A 23,192-nucleotide genomic window follows, 5' to 3' on the forward strand; every position below is an offset into this window, starting at 1 on the left:
GCTCTTTTGCCTGGGCTTAGGAAAGCACTTTCAGACATTGACCGTTTGTTTAGCCATGTTCGATGTTTGCTCATTTACTCAGAGAGCAAGGGCTTTCTGCTGGTTCCTCCATCTCCATGTCCTGCTGCAGGCCAGGTTGGATTGTATTCTCCTGCCCTTCAGTCAGCAGATGCTGAGCTCTGTCAGCAGAAAAGAGGTCTCTAGCAGGAACTGTTTGGCTTTTATCTTCCCTTTCTTCTGGTTCTGATGTTGCATTGATCTTCCACCAAGTCAGACCTGTAGCCTGCTGCCCCTGTTTGCAGCCGGGAGAGAGTGATCCAGTTTCCTGACCCTCTGCCTTTGATGTGGTGGGACTCCATTTATAGAAAGCCTGCCAGCTCTGGGAGAGGGATGCGCCCTGGTAGCGATAGCATCTCTGAAACATACGTGGCCTCCGTGCTTTAGCTGTCTGCTGATGGACTGGTTTGGTAACAGATGCTTCCCCTGGAACATCTTCATGAAATCCCAGCTGACATCCTCGGTAGTGTCCCATAGATGCAGCTAATGCGATGTTACCTTATGGAACCCATGAGGAATGGTGTGGTGATAGGCAGAGTCAGGCAAGAGTGTTCCTCTACTGCAAAATACAGAGGCACTTGGCAGCAGGAACCAGTTTTGGTGCTGTATGTGATTAAAAGGACGCGTGAAGTGGAGGAGGTGCAAAGTACCTTTGTCTGCAGGAGGTTGGTACAGAAGGTCTTACCTAGAGAGACGAGGATTTAGCTAGTGTTTTATTAAATGGAACAATTGCAGTGCTGGAAACAACCCCTGTGCTCGGCACCGAGATTCAGGCTTTTGGACTCGCCACCTCCCCGACGTCTGAGCTGAAACCCTTTTCTCTGGCTCCAAGCAATCGCAGTGCGCTCGGGCGCGGCAGGGGCCGGTGTGAACGATGCTCGGGACCGTGTCGGTTCGCAGCCGTGTCGGGGTGCGCGGGTAGGGCCGGGGGCGGCGGCCTGCCTGGGCCCGCCTCTCTTCGCCTCAGCAGTTCCCCTCCGACCTGCGCCATTGCGCGGCCCCCGCCAGAGGGCGCCGCAGCGACGGGACGGGCGAGCGGCTGCAGAGTGCGGCGGGAGGGGGCGCCGGCCGCGCCGCCCCGCACCGTGCAGCATGGCGGCGGCGGCGGGCGCAGAGCAGCCCCAGGCCGGGGCGGTCGCCGCCGCCAGCGCCACGGCGGAGGAATCGTCAGACAGCGAGCCGGAGCAGGAGCCGGGCTCCCCGCAGAAACTCATCCGCAAAGTCTCTACGTCCGGGCAAATCCGCCAGAAGGTGCGTGCGGCGGGTGGGGGCCGCGGGCAGGGCCTCGGGCTCCGGCAGCGCTGCGGCCGGCTCTGCCTCCGCGTCTCTCAGCGCCCTCGCCTCCCCTCCCGCTCGGCATGGCCTGCGCCTCCGCCGCGGAGAATGCCCGCCGGCAACCCCAGTCCGTCCCTTTTGGAGTTGCCGAGGACCCCCCAGACCTCTCTCGGTTGCCTGCCGGGGGGCCCCTCCAGCCCGCCCCTCAGGGAGCTGCCGGCGATTCCTTCTCCTCTCTCCCGCTTCTCAGGGACTTGCTGGCGACGCCCCCTCCCCCGCATCCACCCCTCAAGGACCTGCCACCGGTCACCTCGCACACACCCCGTTTCTCCGGGACCTGCCCGCGATCCCCTCCCACAGCCCCCACCGCCCCTCACGGACTCGGCCATTTTCGCGCTCCCCCTTCCCCAGCCGCCCCTCAGGGACATGCCGGCGACCCTCAAACCGCACCTCGGAAACCTGCTGACAACAGCTTCCCCTGCAGCTCTTCATGGACTTGCAAACCCCCAGATGGTTCTCAGGGATCTCCATACCTGACTGCTTCAGCTGCCTGTCAGTAGCTGCCCCCTAAATGCCCTTCAGTGTATGCCAGTGACCCCCTAATTTCCCTCGGGCTCTTGGAATTGCCCCCAGCCACCCTGCAGGTAGCACTCCCAAACTACGTTTCTGGAGTCATGTAGGAACCTTCCCAAGAGCCCAGCTTAGGCTGCCTTCTTCCCAGTGCCTAGGTTCAGACCTGCCGGGGAGCGTCTCTGTCTTAAGTGATCAGTGTGCCCAGGCTGAGCGGGACCCTCCTGGCTTACCGCTTTTCTTCCTTGCTTGCTTCACCTGCACTATTTTGTTGGAGTCATGGAAGTCAGATTTGAGCTTCCCTCTATTACCTCATATATCTGACATATTTGAGCTCTAAGGGCATTCCCAGGCCCTGAAGTTGTATCTCCTCCTTTTTCCCCATATCAGAATTGCTGGGGGCTCCCCTCCTCACCTCCCTTTGCTTTCCCTGAAGGACCCTGTCACAAGCGGTCCCTCACTGCCACTTTCCTAACTCCCTTCCTGTGGCCCTGTTGGACATGGCACAAGTCACTGTGTCAAAGCCAGAGCACTGTGCTTTGAAAGGTGCATCTCTCATGTTGTGTGCCTTCCTCAGCATCTTCCCATCCTTTTTATGGTTCCATCCCAATTTTCCCTATTTTAGATTGTGGTATTTTTCTTTTCTGTAACCATGTATCCTCCAGCTGATTAGTCTTTGCGCCCATCTTTTTCTACCCTGCTTTGCCTCCCCGGTCAGGCGACAATCTTTTCTACCTTGCTTCCCTGGGCCGACTCAGTTTTTACCCCTTTGTGACTCATTCTGGAGCAATAATGCCGTTTTGAGGGGCAGGAACGGTGGGTGTTCTGCAACTGCAGCTACGGCTGTAGTTCCTCTGTACTGTTACTGTAAGAGAAGATGTGAAGATTTCCTTGAGCCTTAGGCTAGGAACCACCCACAGGGAGTTGCCCTGTTCTGTGCTATTTTTATTGTAGTTGCATGATTTTTCTTTGTAGCCATTAAAATCCTGTATAACTCTTGGATAGTTGTGTGATATGTGTCTGCTTAGAAATACCAGGTTAAGTTACTCTCATGCCATCACTTTCCTGTTGGCTCTGGAGCATGGGCAAGCAGCTCTGTGGGTGCAGAAAGCTTGCTCAGTGCTGATGCTGCTAGCTCAATGTTGTGTACCGTGTATTCATAGTGAAAGAGAGTAAATATCTCTGCATGATGCAGTGCTGAAGAGTTACTCATAAGGATCTTTTTTCTTCTGGCTAGCTTGCCCTACTTTCAAACACATAATGTATCATTATTCTGCTGCTCGTCATCATTATGCTACATCGGTTCCAGTTCTGAAAACCCTGGTGACAAAGTATGGTCATACATGAGGACCATGTGCTTGCTTCATTACGCATGGCAGGGCTGCTTCCTCCATCTGTGCAGTGCTGCTGATGCTGTCACTCATGGAGTTAAGGCACTGAGGGTCTGGGCTGTGTGAGTGAGATGGTTCTGTTGGCCACAACAGGAAACAGTGAAGCTCTCTACATGGGTTGGTATGCAGTGTATCAGGCAGATCTGAGCCATGCTGTAGCACACTTGTCTGCTGTGAAAAAAAATAAGCCTTTTGAGATCTTTTCCTTTGCACAGGGTGCTGAATATGAGAAATTTGTCTCGCTGGAGATTAGATGACCCTTGTGATTTCTTAGTACCACTTGTGACAGGGGTCCCATGTGGGAAAGGAGGAAAGATGCCATAGTCTGATTTTAATACCTGCATTTAGGGGGCCTATAGGGATGTTAGAGGGCCTATAGGGATGCTGGGGAGGGACTCTTCATTAGGAACTGTAGTAATAGGACAAGAGATAACGGGTTAAAATTTAAACAGGGGAAGTATAGATTAGCTATAAGGAGGAAAGTTCTTCCTGTTAGGGTGCTGAGGCACTGGAATAGGTTGCCCAGGGAAGTTGTGAATGCTCCATCCCTGGCAGTGTTCAAGACCAGGTTGGATGAGGCCTTGGGTGATATTGTTTAGTGTGAGGTGTCCCTACCCATGGCAGAGGGGTTGGAACTTGATGATCTTAAGGTCCTTTCCAACCCTAACTATTCTATGATTCGATGATAGTGTCTGTGATAACAGTAAGGGTGATGACTTTCTCAGTGCCAGAGCAGGGACTCTCGCTTACAGCAAGATGTTAGAGATGCTAAGTTAAAAGGTGCATTGGATTTTACTTTTGTTAGAGTGTACCAGAACATGTCTCCATTTTTCTACTTTATTATTTGCCCTGTTTTACATATTTCCTGCATCAACATGGCTGTAAAAAGCCTAAACCAGCCACTTTTACTATGTGAACATAAACATGTTAAGAGCAAGGATTATAAACAGATATTGTCTACAGCTATTAAGCCTCATGTGTGTTAATCTGCTTTTCTGAGTAAGACCAGGTATTATGATATCAAGGATTGATTTGTTCTGTTGCTTGTTGGTGTGTTTTTGTTTCATCATTTTTTCTGCATGCTGCTGCATACGTACTTCTTGGCAAGGAGCAAAAGCAACTTTGTGAGTAATCATAGCTCTGATGAGAGTTTAAGGAGCTTGCTTTCTCTGTGAAGGCAGGCCTAATTCTGAATTTGTCTATTGAGTGACAGAGTGAGGACTGTAACCAGCAGAAGCTGTTGGACAGGTCTGTCAGAGTGACAGTAAGAGATGCAGGCAGATTTTTACTCTGCCCTGAGGATATAAATCTCTTCTAACCAAATCTTCTGCTGTAGGTAGCTCAAGACCATGCCTGTAAGTACAGTTAACATCACCATGGGTACCTACTCTTAGCACAGCTTGAGTGTGAAGTCAGCTGTAGCCATGAAGTTCCTCAGAATTTACTTGTTTGTCAGTCACATTGAAGATACATTTTCCCTACTCTGGTCCTGTCATCTGTTGATTTTCAAGAAGCACTGTAAAATAAAGCTGCTTGCTTATGAGAGCCTACAGGTTGCCCAGGTGTGTTTGACTTAAATACGTTGGTGTGGTAATACTGTGGGGCAAATACAGTTGTTTGGATGTATGGGCACTGTGACTTTGTCAAGCAGTGTCTGAAGGCAAATCATAGCTAATATCTGTTTAGCTGAAAAATCTGTCCCTTGTGAAGATACAGGGCAGGGGAAGGAATAGCGGGAAGTTTGTGTTTGGAAAGTGAAATTGTACTATGTTTTAATGTACTTGGTTTTAGCTAGTAATATTTTTTGAATAAGAGAAGAAGAGAAATATGTTTAGTAGTCTCTTTATTATTCTGGGGAAAGAAGGATACCTTCTATGATCAGGTGTAACTACTAGTGTAACTGCTGTCTCAGTTGGCAAAGTCGAGGCTGCACAGAGTGCATGATCAGCCATTTTGAGACCTGTCAGACTTGTACCAGCATCAAGCTTCATGGTAAGGTGCTTTTAGCCCCTCTCCTCGTCTTAGGCTGGCATTGGTGCAGCTAGAGAAACTGTTGGTCAACTAAGATAAAGTACTTTTGAGTGGATGGGAATTAGGAAAGAGGTGAAATAAAGTAAGACAAGGATGATGTGTAAGGAGAAGCAATAGTTTCTAAGCTCCCACCTTCTAAGCAGTGTTCAGGACTCAGTCGGAATCAGCTAAAGTGGTAGTATCATCTCAGTTGTCACCTGGCATGAATGAAGACACAGTAAGTCAAAAGTGGTCTTCGGAGATGAGTGTGTGAAACGGAGGAGCACTGCACCTTCCGTGAGCGCTGACGGTAACACATGCTTCCTCCTTTGCCCTTGACCTTTCATTGCAAGCATCAGTTTACAAGCCTCAGAAAGCAAGAGAGTGGATGAATAGGACACGTTCTTGTTTCATTCATTAGTTAGTGTGATTTCCAGCGTGCCAGCTTTGGTATGTTGAGACCTCAGTTTGTTTACCAGGCAGGATTTCAGCGACGTCCTTGCATGGCATCAGGAGGACTTCTTGTTTAGACTAATTCAGTCTAACTTCTGTTTACTTTTATGAGCAATTTCTGTGTAATATTTTAGGTTTTATAACCATTTATCATTGCCTTAAACTTTTTAAGACAAGGTTGCAATATATATTTCAACAGAGTTGCAAACAGAGCAAGCAGCTTACCAGACTTTCTGGGATATTGGAAGCTGCCTGGCTGCAGTAGCAGGGAGATGTCAGGTTAATTTATGTTGTGAAAAGCAGGATAAATTAACTGGTATTAAGCTTTATGCTGTGCTGGACAGACTTTGTTCAGTATCTAAACTATCAAGTTTCCGATTTCTGTGTTGTGCAGCAGTCTGTGGTATAGATAACTTTAGCGCTATGGGAGGTTGTGATTCTCTTTCTGATTAGCAGCTTTGAGGTCTAGGAGCCACCCTGAATCATACAAGCAAGAAAAAACAGGAGGAAGCAAAATGTTTCTCTCAGTTTTTGTGCAGGTTTCCAGAACAGACTAAACGAGTTCTGAAACATATGGTAGGCAGCATTAGTAACTGAGGAAAGCTCATTTTGTTTCTTCATATATTGCCTAATGGATAAAAGACCATTTTTATAGGTAAAGAAGTGTTATTTTTAGTTCTGGAGGGCAAGCATTCCAAAGTTTTCTGAGATGAGTGAGGAAATAGAAAAGTTTATTAGTTTGATGCAACTATTGAAAGAAGTGTTATGATAAGAAGCAATGCATTTCAGTGAAGAGACAATATGAAAGAGATATGCAACAAGTGAGGAGGGAATTTTCAGTAATTTACGGCTTAATTCATGTTCTGGCTATGGCGTCTCCACTGAAATGTCACAATGTCTGTCTGGTTTTGTTATGCTGCCTTCTAACAGGGTGTCTAAAGAGGACATTTTTGGAGATTCACATGTTGTAAATTGTGGTGGCTCATGCTTTAGTCCAGGTAGAAACTGGGAACTCTTCACTTAAAGAGGTGAATAATCACTGCAAAAGAGAAGTTCTTGTGATTGAATTGAAACTGAACATCTTGAGCACAGGTTTTATGAGTGTGAATTTTCTTGGATTAACACCAAACATACTAGTTCCTTCTCTGTCACTATGGAAAAAAGGAGGATTTTAAACCACGGTATATGGATGCAAGAATGTTTCTGTCTCTTAATCTAGGCTATGTTTTGCATGCTCTTCTGGCTCAGCTGTTCTGACAAAATTTGGGAGGCCTCCCAGTGCTGTTACCACTGGTGTACTCTAAGTTTTGCCTCGCTGCTGGAGACTTTTGGATGCTATGTGAAACCAACAGCTGTTACTTCCTTTAAAAAAAAAACCAAGCCCAACACATAAACCAACAAAACAAAGCACAAAACCACACACACTTGTAGCTTTTCTCATTCTTTCTAACTATGGTTCAGGTTCCTGGAACCAAAACGCAAACATTAAACTGTTGCATGTTTTGAGAGCATGGATTTACTTAGACCACATGGCTAAAAAGTATGTTGTCAGGCGAGTAACTGTTCTCTCAAATTAGAGACAAAATAACGTGGGTGTTAAAGGGTTTGGTTCTTTTTTAAAATAAAACTAAGTGAAATATTTAGAGTATTTCCTCCTACCCAAAACCTGTTGTTACCAAAAAATCATTGATATTTTACTTTGGAGGAGTACTGGATTGTGAATGAAAACTGTAAAATGTCTATCTCAAGATTACCCAGTGAGAAACTCCAGTATACCATCCAAGACACTGCTTAACTTTACCTTCTTTAATTACAAGTCCAGTGGGATTCTCTCTAAAGTAGCAGATATACCTGCATACTTATGAGAACAGAAATAAAGACAGGTTTTTGCATTCCCTATTTCCTTGAAAGCTTAAGGTTTAGAATAGATAGTGTCACAGCATCATTGGAAATTTCAGGGCAAAATGGTGGCCCAAGTGAAATGCACCTTCCTCTTGGAATGTGTTTTTTAAAGGTTTCAAATGTACAAACGATTATTTAAAGGAATTTTTATTAACTCATCACTTAAACCATTTGTTCCCTGCTTTTTCCTTACTAAGTGGTTATTGCTGCTTGTTTCACTAAGAATTTATGTGTCTCTTAAAGAAAGATGTTTCTCTTTGTTTCTACAGTTCAGCTTCAGGCAGACAAATAGCTGAGGCAGCAGCAGTGATCCACCTCAGCTGCCATCTTTTGTGATTCTGTATAGCATGCTTTATATAAAGCACTTCAGAAATCAGTGAGCTTATTGTGTGTGCCTGATTCAGTAGTGCTGCACCCCTGCAGAAGCAGGTCAGTGCTTCCGTGGGGTACGGTACTTTCTGTCTGGGCTACATGTGGAAATGGAAGAGTTAACACAGAGGAAGACATCCAAAGCCTGCTGCACTCCTTTCATCTGGAGCAGAAAAAAGGTGGCTTGTCTGGTTAAAACATTACAACTGTTAAGTTTGGTAGTTGATTAGTAGGTGATTACTCAGTCTGGGTTTGGAGAAAATCTTCCCTCACAGTGTCATTGCTATGTTAGAAAGTTTTACATCTGATCCTTATTCTAATGTTGTGGTTTGCTTTTTGAAAAGTTAACGCTGTTTTGCACCAAGCATATTGTGTTTCAGTCTTGCAAGTTTTAGTCAATTTAGCTATGTAATGTCCTAGCAGGGAGAGGTGATACCATCTCAGTTTCCCGTACAGGGAATTGAGTTGCATGCTGCTTGTATCATGTACACAAAATCACATAGGACATCCCCAGGCGAGCGGGACGCTGAGGCACGTGTCACAAGCTTTGGGGTAATGTCTTGACCTGGGGGACAGGTGCCTTTGCTGGGTCTTGAAAGACAGGAGTGTGGCTGATAAAATAGTGTATTTCTTCTCCTTTGCAACAATTCTATCTGTTTTTAAGTGAAGAGTTTCCAGTTTCTACTTGGGCTAAAGCATGAGCTGCTATTACTTGCTTTTCAGTCTGCTCTCTGCCAAAGCAGGTCACAGCTGTCTTTCAGAAGGTGTAGATCTATCACTGAGATCTTATTAGAAATCAGTTTTCTACGAACTCACACCAGCCTCTTGTGTTCTGTTTAGCTGAAAGTTAACAAAACGGTGTTCCCAGGGTTGTGCTGATCTTCCTTGTTGTTGCTGGTGCTGATCAAGATGTCTTGGCATGGTCAAAGGTATTTGCAGGACATTAAAACAGGGAAAATGGAAAAACAAATTAAAAACTTTGGAGTATCCTTTAAAAACCATGTTAAATGGATGCGGAAAAAAAAACTTAAAAGCATAGGTTGTTTAATACATAAATATGGAAAATGTGATAACACCAATTGTTACAGATGAGATAAAAATAAATTCTAAGATACCTTAAGTATTAATTAAATGGCCAAAGGCCAAAAGTTGCTTTCTGCTCTCAATAGTGTAATCCCAATGGAATACCAGTTGGTGTAAAAGGATCAGGATTTGGCCCTACATCTACCAGCCACTACCAAATAAGGCTTCTTGCAGAATTCCGTAGCGGAGTTGATGGGAATCCAGACACAGTGGGAGGAAGCTTTCTCCCAGCCTCCTCGACACAAGAGCAAAGGATTCAGTTTTCTTCCTAAAGGTATATATTTTACTTTCCCATGTCCTGAAGTCCTCATACCAGTACTTTCTGCTGGCTTTTCCTTCCTACTTGGCCAAGATCTCCATGACATTTAGCAGAATGGGAAGGATGGGGTGGTTATGATTGCAAGGATGAGATCCGCAGCTGTATTCTGGATGTGCTTTCCCTTATGTTCGCTATTCTTTGAATAGCTCTGATCTCGCCTTTCCAGCCTGATGCACTCATATCAAATGGCCCTGACGTGCCGCTATGGTAAGTGTTTGCCTTGTTCTACCTGCCTGTGAAGTTGATGGGTGGGCTTAGATGGGCAGTAATATTTTTTGATAATAACTTGTCTCTCTCTGAATGCGTAAGAGTGTTACTTAAGCTCTGGTTGTACAGGCTGCAGCATTACAGGGTTCTGTGTACAGTGCTGTGATTTGATATGAGACTATATTGCTGCATTTCAGCAGCAAAGCCCTGTGCTTCTGAGTTAGTATAGGGAATTCCATGGTGCTGGTGCATAGCTGTGTGCCAGAAATGGCTTGGAGATGAAGGTTTCACAGCAGGTAACGTATTTTGACTTTTTTTGTGTATGGGGAAAATGCCCTAAGGAAGGGATGTAATTGTGCCTGTGTAATTTGACATGGTATAAAAAATAGCAGCATATTTTCATGTTTATACTTAAATGTATAAAGCTCATGTTCAATTAGTACTCTTTAAAATTTTACTCTGTTCCAAAGTTTACAAGTAGCTTTTAAACTGTTGCTTTTTTTGCTTTGGTTATCTCTTTGGATGTATTTGAGTCCTTATCATCCAGCTTTGCTATAGTCTGCTGGGATGACTTGAGCTTTGTGCTCAGTTCCCCTCTTGTGATAAATGTGCTTGGGAAGTACCCAGAGCCTATGGAAAGCATACTCTGAGGGCTTAAGCAGTTAGCGTGCCAGGAGTTGTCCAGCTACTAACTCATCCTGAATCAGTGTGTTGGTGTGGTTTTCATTCTCTCTTCTAAGTATCTGACCAGAGTATTCATCTATTTTAAGTACTTCATTTGGAGCTCTCTAACTGTCTCTAACTTATTTTACCAGGGAACTGCGTGATGATATGCTGATATGTTGTATTTCCTTTCCCATATATGTGCAACCTTTCTGTGTGCTTTCAAATTTGTTTTTATTTGTTAACTTGTTCACTTTAAATCTGTGGGTGCTTGTTCCTTTTAGAAGAGAATCATTCACAATAGTAGCAGCTGAACAGGATATTGAAAAGAAGCTGCTTCAAAGACTTGTTCTTTTCTTACTGATTGCAGCATTAACTAGTGAAGAATAAAGTGTATGAGTATTTGTTTCTCCTTGCCAAGGTAGATTCTAACTCAAGCTGTTTCAGTATTTTTTGTTGACGCAAACTCCTGTTTTTCACTGCTGATCTGGGGAATAAGCTTGCATTTCCTGTTTCAGTGACATCTCAGATAAGCTATCAGCAGCTTGCTGCACTCTGTTCTGGATTCTGCTTGTCTTAGTAGTTGCGGAGAGGCTGTACTGAGAGCAGTCAGCCAAGGCTTCTGCTGGTCTCTCACTGGGTATGCAGAGTCCAGCTATATCAGCAAAGCTGGAAGTTAGAAAAGAGGGTGGATTGGGAGGAGGGTTGTTGGGGGAGATTTTGCAGGCTTTCCCATGTGCTGTGACCTGACACAGGTGCTTCCCAGTTTACAAAACATGCGTTATTAAAACAAAATGGTGTGAAACAACTGACACTAAAAGACTAGACAGTACCCCCTTCATCAGTGGAGAGCTCAGCTCCTGTTCATTGACTGACACCCCTAGCTTCTACTTTGATGTTGATTCCAGTGGCTGACCTCTGATTTTCTTTTCTTTTTCCCCTCTTCTGGAGTCCTTTTGTTACGGTGAATATACATAATAGCTTGTCCTTTTGATACCAGTGGAAGAAACCTTTATGCAATTTTCACTTTTGCAAAAGGCAAGTGCATTCAATGTTGAATTCCCAAACAGGGCTACACAACCTGTGTAGTCCTAATTCCTTGTGCTCCCCTATGGATCTGTATAGCTGTGTGTCCCATACTTAGAATTGCTTTGCTGATCCAGATTTCCCCCCCTCCAAGCTTCCTGGAGTTAATTTCCAGGGTGTGACCACTGTCTGGTGGAAGGATGTTGCTCTCCGATTAGCTTGTTAACCTCTAGCCTTTTGACCTTTTGTGTCTTACTCTGTGGGGTTGTTTAGATTTATTCCTGCAGTTTCTGTGTTGGATGTACTGTATTTCATTTGATTTTAAAATAATTATTGGTTCCGTATTTTTGACCACAAAGAGCTTTTATTGAGCCAGCTACTAAAACTGTTTTACCCACAACAAGGCAGAGCACTCCTGATTTGTACCTGCTCCAACATGGCAGGATGCCATGTTGCCATGTTTAAGTGACTGTGGATCTACTCACATCTTTTTTGCCAAGCTTACCTGAAGTCATTGACTGGATGAGGTGGCTGGGTGTCTGGGGATCAGCTGCCTGTAAACATGTATACATAGTAAACATGTATAGATATAGTCAATTCTGCATACGCTTTTCAGGTTTTCTCCTTCTCTGTGCATTTGGTGCTTTCTTTAGTCAGTTATTTGTTGTTTGGCATCAGCACCCTGCTCAAAGTTTTATAGTACATACAAATAACAATAGGCTGTGCCCTGAAGTTTTTACATTCTGAAGACACATGGAAAACAGAAATCCAGATGCTGAGGATTTTGGTGTTTGGATTCTTTAATGGCTGTTTAGATAGATTTGAAGGATTTTCCTTGTACACAGTTCTTCTTCTGCATTGGAAAGAAACACCAGTTGATGAAAACTTGTGTTTCAGATATGCGGCGCTGAGTAACTGCCCCTAAGAATATGTCATGATCTCAGTTGTAAAATAGGTTGTATTGTTCTTCCTCTGTCTATATCAAATACAGTTTGGAGCCTCCCTGTGCCAGAGGCCTCTTGCCAGCTTGGGTATGGTTGAGAGTTGTCTTTGCTCTGGCTAATAGGGTCTTGTTTACCAGATTAGGAAGTTGATTCTATCAACAGCCGTACTTCCAAATGGAGGCAAGAGGCTTAAGCTTCAGGAAAGGATGAGCTAGCTACTGCTGTGTTGCACATAGTGAGTACTACATGCAGGAGAACAAGGGATGCGGTCTGAAAGTAGCTGAAATCTGATGTGATTGTTCTTAACTTTCTACTAGAATCATTCAGTTTATCAGTATAGAAAGCATTTAATCTGTGTAGGTTGGTGGGCTGATCTCCTGATGTGGGTTACTGGGTACAGAGACTCCTCTGACAAGTAGTGCTGAAAAAAGTACGACTGTCTTGCTGGTTTTGTGAATGACTACTGTTAATCATTTGGCTTCTTATTCTTATGAGGTGGGACTGTGTGAAAGGGAAGCAGTCAAGCACAAGACTCTCCCTGTATTAAGTCCTTAATTTAAATCCTCTGAGTTGTTTTAAACCATTCCCACTGAGGTCAGTGGCAAAGCTTTTCTTTCATCATGTCAGGATTAGGCCTAAACCCTGCACCCATTTTGACAGGAGAAATCTGAGAACATATTACTTCTCTTCCTAAATATCAAGTCTTAAAAGGGGATGAGTTGGGGGAGGGTTGTGCGTGGCTCACCCTGAACTGAACTTTTTTCTGCAGGAAGTTGCTTTTCTTCAAGGCCAAAGATAAATAGTGAAATGCTACAAATTTCCTAAGCCCTGCCTTTCAGCTGTCTGAACATATTCTTTGCAGAGATGCTTAAGACACTCTGCTGTGTGCAGTGTTGCTTTAAATTGACAGTTTGCTCAGTAACCTTTTATACAGTGATCTTTAATATGGTAAAAGGCGGTCACTACTGAAACTAGTAGCACATCATGTAAGGCTTGATCCGAGTTGTCTGCACATGCAGTACCGTGCCACAGGACACACCATGCCTGGAGATGAATGTAGCTGGATAGAAGTCAGTCTGGATAGTTCCATCACAGTTTTTGTATTTACCCTTGATAGGATGCACATAACGAAACCTCATGATGTTTCAGGGCAGCAGCTTTTCCTGTAGGATTCAGTGTATGCCACTAAAAATAGATTTAACTCTGTTTGTGTTATGGGAGAAGTAATTTCACTTCTGTCTTGATGATTTACATGCCTGGTAATCTGATCAGAGAGATCTTAAATGAAAAAGGCTACAGAGAGGCTGGTGAGCAGAAATAACTGTTCAGCTCCCCCCTTTTCTTTCATTTGCTGTCACTGCTGTCAGGTCCTTACCCAAGTTAATTCTCTTCAGCTGCGTTCCTCTGCAAGTCGCAAGTTCTTTGGCTGTAAAATTAAAATAGAGGAGGAGAAAGGCAGCAATGTCTGAATCATTTTATAAAGTCATCTTGATCTTATCTCCAGCTCTTTCCGCCCAAACCCACCAAACTCTTTACTGAGCTGAGTGCCTATAAATAGAACAGCCGCTCTCGTGCAGAGATGGGCAGCTCTGAACCAGAGGCTTGTTTTCTCTGAGCAGTGCGTGCATGCGAGAGCTTGCTTCTCAGTGGTCTTTCATGCCTGAGTTATGTAGCCGTGAGGTTTTCTATAGATAGAGGCCGGCAAATGACATAAACTGCTGCTTAGGAAGGGGCAAGGTGACCTCTGGGATCGTTGCCTTTTGGTTAATTAAAAAAAAGAGGGTTCTGTTTTAAAAGAGGAATGGAGGAATGCATGTCTTGTGCAGAGGTGAGTGAGCCCTGCCGAGGTGCGGGGAGCTGAGCAGGGCAGGTGGGAGCAGTGGGAGCTGAGCAAAGCAGAGGTATCTTTTTGCTGTGAGTTACTGTTCTGGTGGGCTGGGCAGGAGTTTGAGCAGCCAGAGTGCTTCTGGCTGAGCCTGGGGAATGCGAAGCTCTCGCTGACCCCAGTTTAAGCATATCTGAACAGGCAAAGCTCTGAAATCTCCTGCAAGTTGATATTTTTTGATCAGACTCCTGGCTGACTTGATATCTTTGGGCTTTGCATGCTGGGAGTCTTCCCCAGGATTTTTAATTCCTCTTGGAGTTCAGGTCAGGGCTTTGCAGAGTTCAGTGGCTACTTTTCCCTGTCTCATTTCTAAATTTTATGTGCTTTTGTTCAAGAATGTTTAGTCTTAAACTGGAAAATCTCTTGCTACTGTCCCGATTTCTTCCCTTCAGAAAGAACTGCAGAAATGTGTGATTTCTTTAGCATGGTGATTTAGATGCTGTTGCTTTGCATTTCACTTTGTTACTCAGGTGCTGGAGGATAAAGTAACTCATCATAAAGACATACACACAAAACACATATTCCAGCAGGACTCCACAGAGTTAGTAGTGCTGTTTGTTCTACTTGGCAGATGGGAGATGGGTGCATACAGAGTGAAAATAGCTTTATTGGGGTCTTGCAAAAAGTCCAAGGCAGAGTAGGAACCTGAATGCAGATGGTTTCTGGTTCCAGATGATTGCCTTCAGCTCAGGCCTTGCCGTCAGGGTCATTTCCACAAGGGATGCTGTTTGGTCAGTCTTTGAATTCAATTTTCTTTTACACTGAAGGTTCAGATTAAGATCATGGCTGAGTTTCATATTCTTTGCATGGCACCAGCTCTAAGTTAGTTTAACATCCTCTTTCTGTGTATTGCTGTATAGTGTGTTTTAATTCTGGTCCCAAGAGCTTCTCCCAGATGACTTATGGCATCTTAAGAGTGTATTCCTACTGCTCTATCCCTGCTGTGACTTGTGGAAGATGTGTGCCAAGATGTCTTTTCAGAGTTCTGGGGAGCTGGTGCGGGAGATGGCCATTTTTTGATATGAGCTTAGTCTTTGATCATGCATTTTCATTATCTCTTTTCATTTTGCTGGAAATACCATGGAGATTGGTGGTTCCTGATTGAATCATGCACACTGAGCTGGTGTTTGCCTGAGCACTGACAGGTATTCCTGCCAGTGTGCAGGTGGCTTTGTGAAACAGAACACTGGGAAATGTGAGATTTGGTGTTCGCTAGCCTCGGAGTTGGCCAGGTCCCAGGCTCCCAAGGTAGATGAAGCTTCTTTTGGAGGAGATAGGGGAGCTGTCACCCTTGTCTCTTTCCCAGCACAGTGGAGGAAGGTAAATAGTGGCTCCTATGGCTGGCAGCTCTCTTTCAGATGCAGAGGAATGTGGGAGCTCTCTCCTTCCCAGCTGATTTGTGAACAGGGGCATCACCATGGTGGTCCAGGCCTTATGATCTCTCAGGCCACTTTGAGGACAGCTCAGTGGAGCAAGAGAGAAGCACGTATTGTCAGACGGATGTTTCTTCTTGGAGTCAGCATTTTTTTCCAAGTGCTTTTTGAGGAAACTTTGAGCTTGGCAAGGGCCAGTGTGTGTGTGGAAAGTATTAAAATCTGCAGCTGTTTCAGAAAGGAAAGACCCACATTAGAAATATATATAGCATTTTTAAAGCAAGCTTAGTGCCCTGGAAAGGATTTCTAAAATGAACTAAACCCTGTGGATCAGTGAGAGTATTTATTTTGTGCTCTGTAGTAGCCTGGCACTGTGCATTTAACACTGTGTTTGTGAATTGATATTCATCAGTGACCTGACTGTTACAAACCTGAGCTCCACTGAGACCTCTGGTATGTTAAAGCTGTGTAATTTTCCTGGCATCAAGATACAGAATAACCTGTCTTACAAGATTGTTGGACCATTTGTTTCTAGTGTTTTAACTGTGTGTTTATCGCATTGGGCTCTCTCAGCAAGAAGTGGGTTCCTTGGGGAGAAAAGTAGGTTTCTTGTGGTTCTGAGGCATGACTTGACACCTTTTGCAGTTCCTAGGCAATACCCTCAGTTCTGACTTTTGTCTTTCTCAGCTGCAGTTCTTGAGATTATTTTCATCAGCTATTCCAGCAAAGGAATCTATTTGACGAAGTAGAATGAAGTGCATGTGGATGAGATACATACCCCTAGGTATGCGTAGTATGTGAGCAAGCATATGGGACTGTGTATGCTGGTATGTCAATCTAGTTATAAAGCAGTTAAAGGGGAAAAAAAAGAGGCAGTGTGCGTAGACAGTTTTGGCACTGCAGCCCTGGGAAATGGCAGCCAGCCAGAGAGTGCTGAGCCCGGGCCAAGACTATCTGAAGAATACCAAATGCTGAAGTTGGATATAGCTCCTTCTTCACACTAGTTTCACTCTACCCTGTGGGCCTGCAGCTTGCCAGCTCTGTGCCAGGTAGATGCTGATAATTTTGCAAGACAGAACTGCAGATAGTGACAGATATACTGTGGTGTGTTATGTGCCTGTAATCAAATGCCTCTTAAATGAAAGACACAATTACCCACAGCTGAAATCTGACCAGACCATAGCAAGTTTAACTGTTGCACTCCCTTAGTCCTTGTTAGACTTTGAAATGCTCATTCAGTCTGAGTTCTTTATCTCTTTTGGTGTTAACACTGGAGATGAAGATAAAACTGCACTCAGTGTGGGTTGTGCACTGTATGGTTTGATCTTAAATTTGCTCACTTTTGTTAGTGAATTTGTTAAGCACTTCCAGCAGAGGGCACTAAGATAATTGATCTCAAGATCCAGTCTTTGGTACCGGTATGTAGTGGGAGAGCATGAAAGATGCCTGTCAGTAAAATATGTGCTTCACTCTTCTCCTCTCCTTGTTTTGTAGACTATCATAAAAGAGGGGATGCTGATGAAACAGACCAGCTCCTTCCAGCGCTGGAAGAGACGATATTTTAAGCTGCGAGGACGAACGCTCTACTATGCAAAAACTGCTAAGGTAAGGTCTTGACGATACATGAATCCAAGAGAAAAAAGTTGTGGGAGCTTTGGAGGCAGATGCGTGTCTGTGAGAAGGCAGCTCTCAATAGGTGAAAGAGCACTGCTGTTTAAGCACCTGTCTTCAGGTTTTGTAGTTGCTAGAAGATCCCTGTGTCTTGCCTCATTCTTAGAAATCTTTGGGTTTTAAGTAAAGCATCATGTGGACATGTGATACTGATCTTCTGATCTTCCAATCTCTCTCTCCCCCACGCCACCCCTCCTGGGTACATTTTAGTAGGGAATGGGCTCTGAATCAATAGAAGCTGGCAAAGAAAGGGAAAAATGTGAATGAAAAAAGTTCTTGATATAAATATGTCTCTTTTCACAAGAACAAACCCTACTTTTTTAAAAAATTCTTTAATAAAAATAAAGTTGTCGTGTTTACTGCCTGAAGACAGGCAAGTGCAAGCCCCAGTGTATGGAACTAGATATCCAAATCCTTCATGTTGTTCATGCTGGGTTTTTCCTTCAGATCACATAAGGTTGTGACGGAGTCTGCTAGACAGACATACAAGCATGTCCCTTTAAGTGTGCTGCTTCTACATTGGATTCAATAATTCATTGGGGTTTTGAATTTTTCTTTCCAGTCCATTATTTTTGATGAGGTGGATCTGACAGATGCCAGTGTGGCAGAATCCAGCACTAAGAATGTCAACAACAGCTTCACGGTAGGCTTTTTTGCGTTATTTTCCATTCTTGCATCTTTTCCCCACATCTCTTCTCTTCTGCAGAGCTTAAAAACATCTTAACAATCTTTGCAGCATCTTTCACTGAAAAAAGTTACTTGTTTTCCTCATAACATCATAATTCATCTCCATGCATGTGGGAAATACCATGGCTTACTACATACAGTGCTAAAACTTTGCATTCAGGTATTTTCTTAACTATAAGCTAGGAGGATTCGTTACAAGCCATTTATGCAGTGGAACAGAAAAATTTGTTCTGCTGAGGGAATTGGGGGTGGTATTGATGTTTAAGATGGAGATCTTGCTCAAGGAATTTAGTTTTCCTTCCAGGCCTTAAAATATGTAAACTTCTTTTTCTGACTTTATTTGCGTGTGGCAGTACATGTGTTTATATATGCGCACTATATATAGTGGCAAAGCAAAAGGAGGAACAAGTCATATAGAAATAACTATGGAATTGCTTTAGAATACTTGTTAGATGTGAAATATGTTTGGAAATGTCATGGTGTCGCTGCTTAATTTTCTCCAGGCTTAGTAAGTGGGAGAAAAAATGTATTGCTGAGGTGCAGGTGTCCCACAATCTCCATTTTGGGGGAAATGCCTGGTGTGCAGAAAAAAGCTTTTAACAGCCATGCAGGGTGAGTGTCAAGCAGCAGCATGAGCTTCGGAATTGGCTAACGGCAGTAACCTCCATGCAGCCTCTGAGGAGCTCAAAAGGGAGCAAAGAGAGGGTGTGGAGAAAGGAAGCAACAAAGTAAAGGGGGGAGCAGTCCAGGTGGAGGGAGGAGGCTGCTCCTGTAGGTTGGTGACTTGCAGGTGGTGACCAAGGCTGAGCAAGTGTGCCTTGAGTTACTGCTTTAAACATCCAGCAAAGGATGTTTCTGTTACGTAGCTGTAGCTTTTTGCTTTGCAGTACCTGTGCAAAGCAGCTATGGTGCCCACTCTACATCCAAATGAAATCCCAGCACTTACTCAAAGTTTGAAAACACTCTGCATCCATAATTGGACAAGTAGGAGACACATTTCAATCTCATAGTGAGTAGAATAAGGTGTCAGTTTGTGTGCACAGAGAGAAGGATTCTGCAGTGATTTCAATAGGGGATTACATTTTCAAGAATTTGAAGTTATTCACCTGGAAATAAAGCTTTTTTTTTTTTCTTGGGTCTTGCTTCAGTTTTCCCATATACAAACAAAGACTGATTTTTCAGGTTACTTTTTTGCTTATTATTATAGCTGGGAGAGATCTAATCTCTGTCAGGCATACTGTGTAGGGACAGGAGGAAATGGTGCGTTTGCTCTCTGATTGCCCCATCTGAGTCCAACAATGAAGAGTTATTTCCATGATTATGGTATCAGGCTCTGCCTTCCCTAGAGTGTAAAAAGTATAGGATTACTTTGATGCTCAAGTAGCAGATAGAGTTTGCACTGTCTCCAGCTGATCACTATGTAATGGGGTTCAGGTAAACTTAATTAAAACATCTCTCTTCTTAATTTCTGTTGAATCTTTCTACATGGCTTGTAGAGAGGTTTGACTGTTGTTTACCATAAGCTATAAAATTACTTAGAAAATCAGAAGGCTGCCTTGTCTTGCTGTTGTTTGGTCTGCCACATCACTGCCAACAGTGCTTTGGATTCCTTGCAGTCATGCAATTTCCTCTTGGTTTTCTTTGAGACCACTTTGTTTTCCCCTGTATCCCTCCAGCTTGGTTATTTTCTAAATTCAGTGTTCTCTGATGCTTTAATGGTTTTTATCTGTTTCAAATCAGTGGGACTTACTGGACTTTTATCCTAAACCAAAAACTTCCAGCATTTAGTGTTGTATAGCAGAGAGAGTTATTCTGGAGTTTTAGGTGTTCTGGTTTTCTTCTTGTTTCTGTGTTTTCTTCAATGGAGACTGGTGGGTTTGGATTTATGAAAGAGTGGTTGCTTTCTGAGGAAACTCATCCTCTGTCCAAGCATCAGTACTGCTTAATGTATAGGTTCTGAAAGTCAGGTTGCGTTAATGACACTTCTGAAGTACTAACAGAAGAGGTGGAAAGCAAACACTAGATAAACCACTCCAGAGGAGCAGTGTGGATCCAACACAAAGAGATAATAAGGGTCACCAGTCAGAGGAGAAACTGATGAAAAGAACAGTACATGGAGAGGCAGCACCATGAGAGAAAAAAAACAGAGCATGGAGCCAACAAAGGTTGTATCAGATAAACAAAGGAATAAAGGCTAAAAATGCAGCTGTCAGTAAGCCTTTTACATAGGACATAAGTCTGACAGCTGATTTGTTTGCTGTTAGCAGACGGGAGAGGAAGAAAAGTGAGTATTACAATGCAGACCTCTTTCTCTAAAACGAAGAGTGTGTAATACAGGTTCTACTGTTTACTTAGTTGATCTTGCATAGATTTCTTCAGTAAGTGTATCCTGTTTTGGGACAGTTTTCAGGACTGCTGCCCGGAGTTAGTGGATATGTGACTATAGAATGGGCTGGGAGTATGTGACTAGGGACATCTTTGAGCTTACGATGTCATACAGCTCTGTCCCCTGAGAGGTGCAAGGAAAAGCTTTATGTTTAGCTATTGTTCCTTTAATTCAGGTCAGGCAGAGTAGCTGCAGAATTATTTAGCAAGAAGCCTCTGGGAACAAATCATATAGGAGTCCCATGCCAGGCTATCTTCTCTCAGGACGACTGTAGGTGTAATACTTGCTGCTTCTGTCACATCTCTGCCACTGGTGTCCTTCTAAGTCATCTATCTAGAAGGTAAATTATTTTGGGATGTCTGGGCTGTAAGTAGCTGGTTCTTTCCATGTATGGTCCCTTAGTACCTGGTGCATAGATGTCTCACCAGTGGATTTTCCTAGGGCTGCTGTCTTTCACAACGCCTTAGAGAGGATCTGCTGGGGTACAAACTCAACAGAATCACAAAAGTGTGAGTGTTGGAAGGGACTTCTGGAGATCACCCAGTCCGACCCCTTGCCAAGGCAGGGTCACATTGAGCACGCTACACAGGAACGTGCCCAGGCAGGTTTTGAATGACTCCACTCTGGAGACCCCAGGGAGACTCCACGACTCCCTGGACAACCTGGTCCAGTGCTTCGCCACCTTCAACATAAATAAGTTCTTCCTCATCGCTTCATTTTGAGGTGATCTCCTTGTGGTTTAGTTTTTGGCCATTGCTCCTCATCCTGTCCCTGAGCACCACTGAGAAGAGTCTGGCACCATCCCCTTGGCACCTGCCTTTGAGATATTATATGCGTTAATGATAACCGTGTTGTCCTGGTACTTCAGACCCATTTATTTCAAAGATAGTGATCACCTTTTAGCCTGGATTCTTGCCATTGATATATGCCTACATTTGGTATTCCTTATGAGAGAGAGAGCAGCAGCGTTGGATGGGTGAGGTCAAAGCCTGACCCTGACTTCTGAGCAGAGCTTTCCCAGCCACACCCTGTGATTTCTGAAAAGCGGATGATTTGGAATCACACTGGGTGCCCTGGGTCTTCTCAAAGAGACTTCAGCTGTTTTCATGAGCAGTTTTTTCTTGGACAGTGCAGTTTTGTAGTAACTTGATTTGTGGATGTGCTCACCTAATGCGTTAGCCTGCAGTTGCTTTGGGAGCTTTAAAACAAAATGCATGAGGACGAGTTCTATACTTTGAACCTACAATAGTTTTTGATCCAGATCATTCCAGGAAGCCTGGGGTTTGGAAATACAAAATGACTGTTTTACTTGTATTATGGACCTGAACTATCCAGCATTCCCATTCTAACCTGTGAAGCCTGTGAGGTTTGGGGGGCACCAGTGGCTCTAATTGTTGCTCATGCCAACACTTTGCCATCACAGCTATCCCCTCAAGAGTCTGTGAAAGGACTTTGGGTCATTTCCTTAGGCCCAGTTTTGTAAATATTTTGTGTTAGACATATTCTTCCTCCTCAGGTTGTTGATATGTTACCTGAAGATCTGCCTTTTTCTAGGTGGTGCCAACTGAATTAAGCCTGCTGCCTTCAGTGCAATTGGCACAGCTGAAGGAGTGATCGGTTCATTGACCCTTTCCTGCCTTGTGCTGGATTTGTGTAAAGCCAAAGGGGGGAAAAGCCCCTAAAATATCTCCAAAACTGTAACTAAAAAACACCTGTCATCAAGAGGAGAGGGCCAAGGAAGGACATTATTAGATCTTTCCAGGTACATATTTTGTGTTTCGGTATGATTCTCATGTGTTCCAGTTATTGCTAGCAAATGGTGATGTGGTGGTGTGGACTTTTGCCCTCATAATTCACATAACATGAATTGCAACATTCACTTCCCATCCCATTTTATTTTGAGCTTTGAAATCCCATAGGAGGAAGCTCCTCTCTGTGGAGGGACATGTGTAGTTTAATCCTTCTAATGCCTTAGTGGAAGTGAAGCTCAGTCAGGAGCTGTGCTGCTGACCCCTCCTCCCTAGTTAAAGGCTCTTCACTGGAAGAGGTGGAGCCTGAACTCCTCAGCTCCTGTAAACCCTTTTTTGTTGTGAAGTACCTCTCAGCTCAGCCGCAGACAGGAAACAGCATATTATTACAGTCAGTGCCTGCCTCTCCACTGCCGTCAGAAGGAAACTTATCCCAGCTCCTCCTTAAGCAGACAGCTAATCAGCTCGTGGCAAGTGGAACATAGCTCAGGAGGACTGACCACAAGAGGAGACTAATCCTATTAATCGAATGTCAAGCAATCTGCTCAGGTTTCTTTTTTTTTTTCTGAGGGAGTAGGCTGCTCTGGATGCTAGATTAGAGGAAGATTGAACGTGAAAGGTAAGAGCAGGAGTCCCAAGTTTTCTGGACTGAGTATTGAGAACCATGGCACCTGTGCCATCATACCAGATCATGAGGAGCTCAGGTGCTTTGGAATAAGTACGCTATAAGCTCTTAGTGGTCAGGTGTTGTCTCCTGAGTGGATTTATGTAGCTAAGTTCTGCAGCACAAGGGTAGAGGGAAATGTGTCTGCAGTGCTGTTGAAAATGCTGCACCCATCAGTTAAGGAAAACCGTTTATTAACTGATGATTCATCCTCATCAGTGGCACGGGAGAGAGGAAGTATTGAGATTAGAGTAATAGCTCTCTTCCAGAGCACTTGTCTGTCTGGAAGCGACACTGGTTGTGGTAGGTTGAGGAACACGGATTATCTGGTGCTCCTGAATCAGAGCGTGCTGTCATCTCTGAGAAGCAGTATGGTTGTCATTGTTCAGCTGTATCGAAACCTGAGGTGTGCTACAATTTTTTTTTATTACAGTGTTGTTACTTAGTGACTTTATTCAGTGGCAGAAATTCCATTTTCTGTCTTGTGAAGCTTTATTGTGACTGACTGA

At 44.0% G+C, this 23,192-nt stretch overlaps 1 protein-coding gene across 7 annotated transcripts in view; it reads left to right on the plus strand.

Moving 5' to 3' along the window:
• The first annotated feature begins 1,129 nt into the window (after positions 1-1,129).
• Positions 1,130-23,192, plus strand: part of DGKD (diacylglycerol kinase delta) — a 62,122-nt gene continuing 40,059 nt past the window's right edge. For 2 of the 7 annotated variants that reach the window (XR_009725592.1, XM_061354541.1), the window contains exons 1-3: positions 1,130-1,308; positions 17,022-17,132; positions 17,761-17,841. Coding sequence is in view for 4 of the 7 variants with exons in the window: in XM_061354541.1 (XP_061210525.1) it covers positions 1,150-1,308; positions 17,022-17,132; positions 17,761-17,841 (351 nt within the window). In the remaining 3 variants the exon portion in view is untranslated. Of the gene's footprint in view, positions 1,309-9,377; positions 9,637-9,912; positions 9,933-14,078; positions 14,098-17,021; positions 17,133-17,760; positions 17,842-22,403; positions 22,639-22,953; positions 23,090-23,192 lie in introns of those variants that run through there. The other 5 variants (XM_061354545.1, XM_061354544.1, XM_061354543.1 and 2 more) reach the window with 5 other exon arrangements.

This window comes from Neopsephotus bourkii, unplaced genomic scaffold, assembly GCF_033783945.1.
Source record: "Neopsephotus bourkii isolate Nb327-2 ecotype Australia unplaced genomic scaffold, CSIRO-AGI_Nbou_v1 NB_739, whole genome shotgun sequence".
In the NCBI taxonomy this organism is placed as follows: domain Eukaryota; kingdom Metazoa; phylum Chordata; class Aves; order Psittaciformes; family Psittacidae; genus Neopsephotus; species Neopsephotus bourkii.